General features: G+C 38.5%; 1 protein-coding gene across 11 annotated transcripts in view; it reads right to left on the bottom strand.

The window, feature by feature from the left end:
• The window catches only part of Cecr2 (CECR2 histone acetyl-lysine reader), a 137,090-nt gene that overhangs the window by 34,142 nt on the left and 89,110 nt on the right, over positions 1 to 13,838 (bottom strand). For all 11 annotated transcript variants that reach the window (XM_076567819.1, XM_076567820.1, XM_076567822.1 and 8 more), the window contains exons 5-7: positions 12,602 to 12,706; positions 10,287 to 10,336; positions 905 to 1,074 (exon numbers count right to left, since the gene is read on the bottom strand). In XM_076567819.1, coding sequence (XP_076423934.1) covers positions 905 to 1,074; positions 10,287 to 10,336; positions 12,602 to 12,706 — 325 coding nt within the window. The remainder of the gene's footprint in view (positions 1 to 904; positions 1,075 to 10,286; positions 10,337 to 12,601; positions 12,707 to 13,838) is intronic.

Below are 13,838 nucleotides of genomic sequence, written 5' to 3'. Positions count from 1 at the left end.
TTATAAATGCATAAAATCACTAAAGAATATATAATTGAAAAAAATAAGGGTTTCACCCTGTAGCCCAGTATGTCTGGAACTAGCTTGGGCTAGCCTCAAACTCATGATCTTTCTGCTAACCCTCTTGAGCACTAAGGACTGTTAAGTGTCACTAGAGTTGGCTTAAAAACAAAAGGTGTGTGTGTGTGTGTGTGTGTGTGTGTGTGTGAGAGAGAGAGAGAGAGAGAGAGAGAGAAAACACGCGAGAGCACGCATGTGCATATGAGTGCAGGTGCCCATGGAGTTCAGAAGGTGCTGGGTCCCCAGGAGCTGGAGTTGCAGGCAGTTCTAAGTCACCTGACCTGGGTGCTGGGAACTGAACTTAAGCTCTCTGTAAGAGCAGCAAGCACTTTTAACCCCTAAGCCAACTCTCCAACCTGAAGTGAGGCTTTTGAACAACATTCATAGGGGGAAGAAAAAGTGGCAGAAAGTGTTTGAAAATGCCATGTATAAGGTATATGTAGATTGAAATAGACAGTTCATATAGGTTACAATGAAGTCAATGGAACCACAAACAGCTCTGGTGGCGTCAGGAGAGGAATTGGCACAGCCCTACAAGGACACATGGTCATCAAAGGCTGATGCTGTTGAGGGAGAAACAAGTTAGGTCCTGAAATCATTTTTGTTGGGGAGGAGGGAAGAGCAAGCTCAGGTCACACTTCCCAGCGATAGTTATAGAGAAATGAAGGCTGGTTCCAGTCTGCAAAAGGTCATTCTAAGAACTGGTGCGTTAGGCATGGGACTTCCAGAGGTAAGAAAACATCATAATCGACCTGCAGGGTAAGAACAGCAGGTGAATGACCTCAATATTAACATCCAGTCCTACCAGGAACAGAGAGAGACCTGATAAGCAGGGAGGCTCTACCTTCTGGGCAATCATGTTACAGATTTCAGGCAGGAAGTCCTCACTGAGCAGCTTGTAGAGTTGCCGCTCTCGGAGAGAGGTCCTCTCTCGGAAGCTCTCGGTGACCTGTCTCCATTCTTCTTCTGTTTGACACAGGAGCCACCAAGTACCTTGGCCTGGCCCTCGGGACCCTACAAAGAAAAAAGAATGGAACCTCAATATGTTGCCCCTCAAAGAGACAAACTCCAGAGATCAAGTGATCCTCCTGCCTCAGTCTCCAACCACTGGGGTTACAGGTACTTTACATGCCTGAATGATAATGTATACTTTTTTTATTTAAAGAAAGAGACTAGTCTTAAACTCATATGCATACTTTTGACTTTCTTGTTACTGTCATTGTTTGTAACTAGACAAATGCCTGCAAAAATAAAACTATAATTATTGTCATTTAAAGAAAAATTTAACATTCTATAAATGCTTAAAAGTATTAAAATGTATTTTATTTATTTATTTCTCTAGAAAATGGTTTTGAAACTGAGGCTGTAGAAATGTATTCCTTATCTTGGTTATTTCCCTCCAAATTTAAAGGATCTGGATTACAGAATTAAATTCTAATCAGAGTTCATGCATGGCGCATTCCTTTAATCCCAGCACTTGGGAGGCAGAGGCCGGAGGATCTTTGTGAGTTTAAGGTCAGTCTGGTCTACAGAGCAGGTTCCAGGAAAACACACAGAGAAAGCCTGCCTCAAAAAACCAGAAATAATAATAAAACATAAAATCTAATTATGTATGTGTATAGGGGTGTGTGTGTGTGTGTGTGTGTGTGTGTGTGTGTGTGTGTGTGTGTTTATACACATACATGCAAACAATACTTTCCAGGTCACTGATGTGGTGATATTTTATTTGTACTGAAATGTTATTTTAATTTTATGTTAATAAATAAAGTTGCCCTGGGGTCAGAGCTATTAGAGCCATAGTAAGAGCGTGGTGGTTAGAAGAGCTAGGTAGATTTCTGTGTGTTCAGGGATACAGCCAGTATTGGAGACATACGCCTTTAAGACCTGGAGGGCGGTACTTACAGGCAGTGATGAGGCAGTCATGTGGTTGGGTTTACAACCAATGAGAAGGCAGAACAGAAAGATTATTTAAACAGGGACACAGGAAGTACCTCCCTCTCTCGGGGAAGCTAGGAGCACTGCAGGAGGTAAGATTTTATCTCTGAGCTCTGACCTCTCGGCTTTTCTCTTTTACCTTGGCTCTGTGTTTCTTATTTTAATAATACGATTGGTTACATCTACATCTGGCGCCCAACGTGACAAGAATCCATTAAAAACTGCTTGGGGTCGGCTCCCTAGCCGGAGCAGCCGGCTCCCTAGCCCCAGCCCAGGTCTGCTTGGGCTCAGGCCGGACTGTGAGCTGCTTGCTTAAAGCCAGTGCTACAAACAGCTCAGGCCTGCCCTGCTAAACAGGGCCCCTGGCTGTAAAGCCAAGCCTTGACTCGGCTCAGAGGGAACAAGTGGCTGGCTTTAAGCTTTAGCCGGCTACCCCTTCGCTTTCACTTTCGCTTTCGCTTTCGCTTTCTCTCTTGCTTTCTCTCTGTCTCTCTGTTTCTCTCTCTCTCTCTCTCTCTCTCTCTCTCTCTCTCTCTCTCTCTCTCTCTCTCTCTGGATTTACACCTAGGACTCTAGGTGGCTGTTTTGAAATTCGCTCAAATTTCTACTGTTCTACGCAGATTTGGTAAGTCATAAAGGAAACTATTTAAAAGACAAATTTTTTCCACATTTAAAAAAATGGGTTTCCTGTGTACATTGGAAGAAAATTGGGTTTTGTTTGAAATTTTAGGCAGTCTGACAATGGAACAACTATATGAAAAGATTAGTATTATGGGAATTATGCAGTTAATCACCATGCTTATTCTCATTTTACTATTTAAAAAGATAGTCGATTTAAGTGCCAGGATAACAGCTTTAGAAAAACCTGTTAATTTTAACAGTGAAGTTGGTTCAAGTTTGGATCATAAGGTTACAGAAAGAAAGCCTGTTTTCACACAATCATCCTTAATTTATCCTGTAACCGTACAGCAGATGCCTGATCAAATGGCTACACAAAATATCTGGGCTCCAATTGAACTGATGGATTTTAAAAGGTTTAAGGAGGCAATAGTATCTTATGGCATGCATTCCCCATATGTAAAGCAAATGTTAAACTCTTGGTCAACATACAATAGGATTATACCACAGGACTGGCGGGACCTTGCACAAGCTGTTCTGGAACCCAGCCAGAGAATTCAATTTCTGACTTGGTTTAAGGAGGAAGCTAGAAACGTAGAAACACAATGGAGGGATAAAGGAATACAAGTTTGTCAGGATCAGCTTATTGGAGAAGGCCAATATGCTTCAATACAAACACAATGTTTATATGATGTTCAAACCGTAATTTTATGTCGAATGGCAGCCTTGAATGCATGGGACAGAGTTGATGAACCAGGAAAAAAACATGAGTCATTCACAAAGGTTATGCAAGGCCCTAAAGAATCTTTCACAGATTTTTTAGAAAGACTGGCTTCAGCAGTAAACAGAATGGTCTCAGGATCAGAAGCTAGTAAGGCAATAATTGAAGCTTTGGCATTTGAGAATGCGAATGCAGCATGCAAAAGAATAATCAGGCCGTTAAGGGCAAGATCTGCACCTTTGGAAGATTGGATTAGAGAAACAATTAATGTTGAGGTTGATGAGCATGATACGTGGGTAGGAGAAGTAATTTCAAAAGGTTTGAGGAGTGTTAGATGTTTTGGGTGTGGAAAGCAAGGACATTTTAAAAGGGACTGTAAACAGGTCATTCCTAGAAGCAATGTTTCTTCAAGGAACAATGGCAACAGAAGGCCCCTTCCTTCTGGAGTATGCAGAAGGTGTGGTAAGGGAAAACACTGGACCAACGAATGTAGATCAACAAAGGACAGACAGGGTAATCCTTTGCCTCAGTTTTCGGGAAACTCCCGGAGGGGCCTCATGCAGGCCCCCATAGCAAAACCAGTTCAAACCTTTCCTGCAGCTGTAGAGGAAATCCCTGCTCTGAGCGATTAAATAACCAAATGACTATTGGAATAAATCAGGCTGGTCAGGATGATGAAAAAGAGAGAATAGAAAATTCAGGAGAAAACATAAAGAAAATTTTTTGGCAAACTTCTATTAATGAACAGAGACCAAAATTAACCATAAAAATAAATGGTGTTTTGTTGTCTGGTCTGGTAGACACAGGTGCGGACATTACCATAATTGCACCAGAATTTTGGCATCCAGCTTGGCCTCTTCAAGAGGTAAACGTTCAACTGTTAGGAATTGGGACATTATCTGGAGTGAAACAGAGTGCAAGATGGCTGGAATGTATAGGTCCAGAAGGACAGAGAGGAAAATTAAAACCATATGTCGCTAACATAGCTATGAACCTGTGGGGTCGAGACTTGTTGCAACAATGGAATACTCAGATTAAAATCCCTCCAATCTCAGAAACAAATCATAAACTAGCACATGTTTCTGAGAGAAATATTAGAAGGCATTATTTTGAGTGGTCACCAGCCATCCATATTATACAGGAACAGGGCACAACAACTGATAATCTTCCAAAAATACCAACAGCTCTACCTTTAAAATGGTTAACAGACAAGCCTGTATGGGTTCAGCAATGGCCTTTAACAACAGAGAAACTCCAGGCTTTAGAAGAGCTGGTAGAAGAACAGTTAAATGCTCAGCATATTGAACAGTCAACCAGCCCTTGGAATTCTCCTGTATTTGTTATTAAAAAGAAATCTGGTAAATGGAGAATGGTAACAGACCTTAGAGCAATTAACAAAGTAATTCAGCCGATGGGCTCTCTACAATCTGGAATTCCTTTGCCTACTCTGTTACCAAAAGGATGGCCTCTCATAGTTATTGATTTAAAAGACTGTTTCTTTTCAATACCCTTACAAGAAAAGGACAAAGAAAGATTTGCTTTCACAGTGCCTACTTATAATAATTCTCAACCGGTTAAAAGATTTCAATGGAGGGTCCTCCCACAGGGAATGTTAAATAGCCCAACTCTGTGCCAATATTTTGTACAACAGCCATTGGAAGTGATACGTAAAAAATTTCCTAAATCTATAATTTATCATTATATGGATGATATTTTACTAGCTGACTCAAATGCAGATACTTTAGAAAGAATGTTTGAAGAAGTAAAGAAAATTTTGCCTTGCTGGGGATTACAAATTGCTCCTGAAAAAATACAAAGAGGAGATTCTATTAATTATTTAGGATATAAAATAGAGCTACAAAAAATTAGACCCCAAAAGGTGCAAATTAGGAGAGATAGACTACAGACTCTTAATGACTTTCAAAGATTATTTGGAGATATTTCTCATCTACGAACTATTGTTGGGGTAAAAAATGATGAACTGACTAATTTGTTCAAAACCTTAGAAGGTGACAAGGACTTAAATAGTCCAAGAGAATTATCACCTGAAGCTGAGAAAGAATTGGCCTTGGTAGAAAAGAAAGTACATGAAGGGCACGTGGATCGTATTGATCCAAAGCTGGATTGCATTTTGGTTATTTTACCTTCTAGGCATTCCCCTACTGGAATATTAATGCAGAGGGAAGATATTATATTGGAATGGATATTTTTACCAAATAAACCAAATAAAAAATTAAAAACTTATGGGGAAAAAATCTCTGACTTGATTTGGAAAGGAAAATTGAGACTTCGTCAATTAGCAGGAATAGACCCAGCAGAAATTGTCGTACCTTTAACTAAGGAAGACATTGAAAAATTATGGACAGAAAGTGAACCTTGGCAAAGAGCTTGCAGTAATTTTTTGGGAGAAATTAACAGCAAATATCCCAAAAGCAACAGAATTGATTTTATAAAGAGAGCTGATTGGATCTTGCCTCGAATTGTACGGCAAAAACCCATATCTGGAGTTCGTACATTTTATACAGATGCCAACAAACAAGGAAAGGCAGGTTACAAATCAGAAAATTTAAGTAAAGTGGTACAAAGTCCTTATAATTCAGTGCAAAAATCAGAATTGTATGCTATTCTGTTGGTATTAATGGATTTTTCAGAACCTCTCAACATAGTAACTGACTCTCAGTATGCTGAAAGAGTGGTATTACATATTGAGACTGCAGAATTTATCCCTGATGCTTCAGAATTAACTTCACTATTTATTCAATTACAAGATACAATCAGGAAAAGGAGTCATCCTTTATATATAACTCACATCCGATCTCATACTGGTCTGCCAGGCCCTCTAGCACAAGGCAATGATGAGATTGATAAATTATTGATAGGAAATGTGCTGGAGGCCTCAGAATTTCATAAAAAACATCATGTCAATAGTAAAGGTTTAAAAAAGGATTTTCCCATAACCTGGCAACAAGCCAAAGAAATAGTAAAGAAATGTCCTACTTGTTCCTTCTATAATCAAACACCATTACCAGCAGGATGTAACCCAAAGGGTACTCAGAGGAATGAAATCTGGCAGATGGACGTGTTTCACTTTGCAGAATTTGGAAAACTGAAATATGTACACCACACTATCGATACTTATTCAGGATTTCAATGGGCAACTGCTTTGAGTTCTGAAAAAGCTGATTCTGTAATCACTCATTTGCTAGAAGTTATGGCCATTATGGGTATACCTGCACAAATCAAAACTGACAATGCTCCATCATATGTCTCTGTTAAAATGAAACAGTTTTTTGCTTATTACAATATAAAGCATATTACAGGTATACCACATAATCCTACAGGTCAAGCAGTTATAGAAAGGTCAAACAGAACTCTAAAGGATATGCTAAATAAACAGAAAGGAGTAACAAAAACCCCCAGAAATAGACTGCATAATGCTCTATTAACTTTGAATTTTCTGAATGCCAATGAGAAAGGAACAACAGCTGCAGAGAGACATTGGGTAATAGAAAAAACTACAGAATTAAATCAGCCTATATACTTTAAGGATGTGCTGACCTCCGAATGGAAGCCAGGGTATGTATTACGTTGGGGACGAGGTTTTGCTTTTGTTTCTATAGGAGAAGATAAGCTGTGGGTACCATCAAAATTGATAAAGGTTCGATTTGAACAAGAGAAACCTCTTAATTAGAGGAGGTGATAGTTCATCAACCAGCATGAACATCCAATTTAAACTAACTTGTACCTGTAACACATGTCTTTTCATTTAATCAGATAATAACTTGCCAAAAAGGAACATCCCCAAAATTAGTCTTGGGGGAAGGTTTTTGTTTTTGTCTTTTAGGAGAATGAAGGTTAAGGAATCTGAAGGACACAAGACAAATGAGACAACTGAAGAAAAGGGACAAATCATCTATCCCAGGAAACAGAGTATATTGGAGTATATGGCATATGGGTATATATTATCTAAAAAATTTTATGTCTTCTTAAATGTTTGTTTCTGCTTTTCTCTAAAGATTTAACACTATTGGTTTTCTAATAGTCCCAGTTCAATTAAAATTTAAAGCTGACTTTGGAGTTGGAGAATGGCTCTCTCCTTCTTTAAACTCAAGCATGTTGTTAAAATGAAAATACAAACTCCCTGTATCATGACAGAATAAAAGAGCCATTTTCTGCTATGGGACAGGACAAAAGCCAAATTAATTAAGGGACTATTCTATTACTAATCTCAACTCTTTGATTCTATTCTGATTCTTTAAACTTTTCTTAAAGTATAAATTTTATATCAAATTTTACAAGATTAATATATATATACATTTTAAACTTTGTTAAGATATGAATGGTCATATAGAGTACTAACTAATTCTAGAAAAAAGGCTTCAGTTAGCTGCATATATATGTCTTTGTGTTCGAGTCTCTTATCAGTTTTCTGCAGGAAATCACGGCCAGGCCTAACATCAACTGAAGTCTCCGGAAAGAAGATGGGGCCCCACAACAACAACAACAACAACAATTCCACGTGGACAATAATAATATCACTAAGCTGACAAACATCATCTACAGATCAGCTTTGAACTACAAGGTGCTCAGAACAATTTTGAGATGACTAGCTGAGATGATCCAGTCTCAAAGACTACTTGAATAAGGACTTGAGATAAACCCTGAACTTTGGCTTTATACACAGACTGGATAATAATGAAGGATATAGTTACCTTTCCTAGAATTTGACAATTAACCTAAATTTTTCTTTCAGGATAAAGATAACTTCACCCATACCCAGCAGGAAGCAATTTTAAGAATATGACACCCACATTGCCAAAGAAGTGGTGTGGGGCGGGTGGTTTTTTGGTTCTTTTAATGGGTTTTGGGTCTGGGATAATTTTCAATTGTTTAGGGGGGTTGGTTACAAGTTGTTGTCAAGGGTTAGGAAAAAGGATAAGCAAAGGAGATTAGATTTAAGGTTCTTGTTTAAAAAAAAAAAAAAAAAAAGAAAGAAAAGAAAAAGACAATTACTAGTTTTAAATACTTTACATTATTACCAACTATTAGGATATAAAGAAATGAAAGTTAGTAGTTAGACATTACAATAGAAATTGTAGTCATATTAGATATGTTTTAAAAATTGAGCAGATATATTTTAGACAGGTCATCTTCAAACCCTTCAGAGATCTAACGAATATGGCATTTAAAATATTTTAATAACTTAGAAATTTTTCTTTTTTGAGACATGTCAGCTCCTGGCAGTACCAATCTACTTCAGAGAAAATATGGGCATTGAAGAAACCGCATATGGAGTTAATTTTCATTGTGGCAAAAGTTAGCCACTGGACAACAAAGTATCCTCAAATCAACAGGACAAAATGGACAGACAGAACACGAAACAAAGGACTACCGATTCCTGCCAAAACAAGTATGGTTATGGCTTTATCAAAAGGCATCTTCTGAGGCCAGGACAATATGGCACCATCCCTGAAGTCGCCTTCACAATCTGGAAAAGGTACAGTACCCTTTTCTTTGAAGGCAGCTGAACAGGCAGTGGGCCGATGGCTTCTGTTGTGCAATGGAACAGCAACTGAAAGCTCACGCCTCTCAATAGTAGACTGGCATTTAATAGAGGGATGTGGAGAAGGGCATGCTTAGATGAAGCCATATATACACAGCCAAGAAGAATGGACAGCTGAATTCAAAAACCATCAACAATTTCCAGAATTTAAAATCCTGAATCATGACATGACACTAGTGGAATTCAGGTGTTTCTGGTATATGGACTGCTCTCACCCAATGTGAGGTTGAACTGTTGACCTTGTGTACAACCTACTTCACAAATGAGTCTGTCAGATACCATAAGCCTATAGGCTGAAGATGATGCCCCAAAACTGCAGAGAAACCTCAGGTGACTGTCCAGGCAGCTGGCTGTTTCTGTCAACTCACAAAATTTTTGGAAGTTGCTTTTATGCACTTCTTGTTTTTATTTTTGTTAGCTAATATTATTTCCTTCTTGGGTCTCTGAGGGAGTTGAAGATTAGTTAGTTATAGTTGAAGATTAATTAGGATAGAAAGTGAATTAGATACATTTTGGACTTACTAAAATAGGATAGATAAGGGAATTATTTTCTCTGATTTCTCAAATACAAATGGACTAGACATCGTTTAGGTATTTGTTACTTGTATATATTGTATATAGTTATTGTACTTTTGTATATAGTTTTTCTTTTGTTAGTTATAACCTTTTGCCTTTTTTCTTTTTATTAAAATAGAAAAGGGGAAATGTGGTGATATTTTATTTGTACTGAAATGTTATTTTAATTTTATGTTAATAAATAAAGTTGCCCTGGGGTCAGAGCTATTAGAGCCATAGTAAGAGCGTGGTGGTTAGAAGAGCTAGGTAGATTTCTGTGTGTTCAGGGATACAGCCAATATTGGAGACATACGCCTTTAAGACCTGGAGGGCGGTACTTACAGGCAGTGATGAGGCAGTCATGTGGTTGGGTTTACAACCAATGAGAAGGCAGAACAGAAAGATTATTTAAACAGGGACACAGGAAGTACCTCCCTCTCTCGGGGAAGCTAGGAGCACTGCAGGAGGTAAGATTTTATCTCTGAGCTCTGACCTCTCGGCTTTTCTCTTTTACCTTGGCTCTGTGTTTCTTATTTTAATAATACGATTGGTTACATCTACACACTGATATTAAAAGGCAGCTCTCCAAGAAGCTACTTGCCTATCCAAATGCCTGAGTCTTTAATATACTGTGCCAGGTAACAGAATAGAACTAGTTTTGATCTATGAGATGGAGGATGGAGAAAGAATGAAACAGGGAGCAAAAAAAAAAAAAAAAAAAAAAAAAATGAAGGCTGCTAGAATCACCTACTGAATGACTGGAAAAGTGTTACCCACTGTAATATATGTATGAACTGTGTTGATTTGATAGATAGCAACAAAGGTCATTATTACCATTTCTTGTCTGTAGGTCAGATGCCAAGGAGTTTTCTTCTTGTTTTTCACTGAAACAAAGGAAAAAGAGAAAATAATTAAAATAAGACACTGACATGCCCAAATTGTTTGATCTTTCTTGCAGGTGTGGACCCAGTTAACACAATGGTGGCTGGGGATGGGGTGAGCTGTCAAAATTCAAAGTTAGGAAGAATAATTCTAATGAGGAATAAAAGTAGAATGTAGGGTAGGCTTGATGAGAAAATAGAAGTACTGAAACCCAAGTATCAAGGTTATGGCATCAGAATTCTCTCTGACTTGTGGCTACACTAGGGAGGACATGTTACCTTACCTTTATCTAAGGAAAGTGCCAAGAGAATGAGTCAGGAAGTTGAACTGCCTCTGCTCAAGGTCTCTCACTTACCAGTAGAGGGCAGTACAAGCCCATATGTACCAATACAATGGCTCTAGCTTCCTAACACTAAAGTAGGTATAAAACGGTTTTCTGTCTATAGAACAGTAAGTGGACATCTCAGGAGATCCTAAAACAGATTCTGGATACATAGATCGTAAGTGACTACTGGATATTTTCCACAAATACCACTATGCAAGAAATAGGCAGCTGTAATCAACTTAAATTTAACTGATCTTACACTAACCATGTGATTTCTTAAGAACCCTTTCCATTAACCACCTCTTTACCATAGTCTTGCTATGTAGTCCAAACTAGCCTGTAACTTACAATCCTCCTGCCTCAGCCTAGGAATATTTCTTTGTTGTAAGGGGAATAATTAAAAAAAAAAAAAAAAAAAAAAAAAACACCAAAATTGCCATTGCCACTGCAAACATATCTAAATTAATTAAGCAGAACTTCTAGCCGAGCGGTGGTGGCGCACACCTTTAATCCCAGCAGGAGGCAGAGGCAGGCGGATCTCTGTGAGTTTGAGGCCAGCCTGGTCTACAAAGTGAGTTCCAGGAAAGGCTCAAAACTACAGAGAAACCCTGTCTCGAAAAACCAAAAAAAAAGAAAGAAAAAAAAAAAAAAGTAGAACTTCTAATCTCATGAGAAGAGGTTGTTTATTATGTTACAAAAAATGTTAAGCACTTTAGTTTGATCCTCAGCGCCTACATTTGTTTTAAAAAAAAAGCAAAGTCCACCAATGTGCTGGCTAGTTTCATGTCAACTTGACACAAGCTAGAGAACCTCAATTGAAAAAATGCCTCCATAGGATCAGCTGTACGGCATTTTTTTTTTCAATTAGTGATCCATGGAGGAGGGCCTAATCCACATTGTGGGTGATACCATCCCTGGGCTGGCATTCCCAGATTCTGTAGGGAAGCAGGCTGAGTAAGCCAGTAAGCAGCATCCCTCCATGGTCACTGTATCAGCTCCTGCCTCTAGGTTTCTGCCCTGTTTGAGTTCCTGTCCTGGCTTCCTTCAATGATGGACTATGATGTGAAAGTGTAAGCTGAATAAACCTTTCCTCCCCAACTTGCTTTTTGGGTATGATGCTTCGTTGCAGCAACAGAAATCCTAATAAGACAGCTATGCTTGTAATCCCAGTGCTAGAAAAGTAGGCCATAATCAAGGAAGACACCAGCATCAAGCTCTGTCCTCCATATGTTTGCACCCCGACCCCACATACTCATACACAAAAGTAATGATATATGAAATTTCCCAAATGTGAAAGAATGTATTTTTCTCTCCTAAAATTAAATACAAAATTAAAAATTCAAAAAATATTTTACATTTTATCTTTTCTTCATTGTAGGAATGTCCATGTTCAGGCACCTTAATTAATACAGTAAAAGAATTAAGATCTAAACCTAGAATAATATATAACTCTATTAAAAGGTTAATTAGTCAATGCTTGGTGGGGTATGCTAGGGAAAGGAACCCTGGTCATTGGATATTCTACCACTGCACTATAACCACAGTCCACAACAATTAACTATAGAATTAATTTGCCCCACATTCTTGTGATTTAGACAATTTTAAAATGTACACTAATATGAATGTTTATCAAATACCGTTGGTCAAGCACAGCCTTCGTTTTCTTGTATTGCTATGTACTGTCCTGTTCAGTTTAATCCTCACTAAATGAACAGCCATCATCCAATAAAATAACAGGTTTAGGGAGGCAGGTAACTTGATAGACAGAGGTCATGCAGACAGGGTTGCTTGACAATTTCCTGTGGACTCTGGCTCAGGTCTCCATAAGCAATGACCTATGTCCTCTCCACACACAAGTAAAAATAATAAAGACAAAGGGTGAGGTGAATTAAGGTTTCTTCCAGTATAAGAGCTGTGAACACAGACCAATGAGATTTCTTACCTCGATATAATCTCCTCCTGTACTTTTTTCCTTTTTGGAGGCCTTCCTCTTCTTTTGCCTGTTTTTCCAGGAACATTTGAGACATTTTTTGGTCTTTCACTTTCCCTAAGAAACAGTATCATTAAATAGAAATGTTCTGGCATGGTATTAACAACTAACACAGTTTTTGTATTAGTAATTACAGTATTCTCTGCCACAAGGATACAAAACTGGATTATGCAAAATAGGAGAAACAGGGAATAGACAGAGGGATTACCAAAATGTGGAATCAAGGACATTTTGTAACATTCAACCCCTTGCCAATAGCAAGCACTGCTCATAGCAGTAACGAAGTCTCAATAAAACCAGAGTTTAACATTATTCTAGACACCATGGTAATGAGGCTTGTGCTTTTTTGTTGTGCACAGGGTTTCTCTGTGTAGTTTTGGTGTCTGTCCTGGATCTCGCTCTGTAGACCAGGTTGGCCTTGAACTCACAGAGATCCGCCTGCCTCTGCCAACCCTCCCACCTCCCACCCCCACCCTGGGATTAAAGGTGTGCGCCACCACTGCCCCGCTTGACTTCTGCTTATTTAGGAAGCACTTAATATAAGGCTTACTTTGCAGACATCTTGTGAGGTTCTGCCTTAATGATGGCAGATCCTCAAGTTCCTAAGGCAGATTATCAATCCTAATAGGAAAAAGAAGCACTCGCAGCCTGCTGTATTAAACAGTCTGTGGAACTGTACAGGTACTTATTGGGAATCTCTTATGTATACTTGTAGCAGAATATTTGTTTATGTAAAGATGTATAACTGTTTTTTTTTTTTGTTTTTTTTAACCTTACCTGACTACGATTGGTCTAATAAAAAGCTGAATAGTGAGAAGGTATAGGCAAAGCGTCCAGGCAGGAAGAGTAAGTAGGAGGAGGAATTTAGGCTTCGCAGCCAGGAAGAGGCAGGAAAAGTAGAACATATAGAATGAAAGGTAAAAGGCCTCAAGGCAAAATGTAGATGAAAAGAAACAGGTTAAATTAAAAGAGCTAGTGGGAAAAACCTAAGCTAAGACCGAGCTTTCATAATAATAAGTCTCCATGTCTTTATTTGGGAGCTGGTTGTTGGCCCAAAGAAAATGCCAACTACAAATACTTCATGTTCAAAACACATTATTTTTCACTAAAGTTTTATGGCAGAGGCTATAGAGTAATTCCCTTGTATATCTGTATGAAACTCCTGCCCCCCTGTTGCAGGCATGCCAAT

The sequence above is a fragment of the Peromyscus maniculatus genome, chromosome 3 (assembly GCF_049852395.1).
Source record: "Peromyscus maniculatus bairdii isolate BWxNUB_F1_BW_parent chromosome 3, HU_Pman_BW_mat_3.1, whole genome shotgun sequence".
Lineage (NCBI taxonomy): Eukaryota > Metazoa > Chordata > Mammalia > Rodentia > Cricetidae > Peromyscus > Peromyscus maniculatus.
Note: the sequence above shows the minus strand (reverse complement) of the source record. Positions and strands in the feature narration are given on the sequence as shown.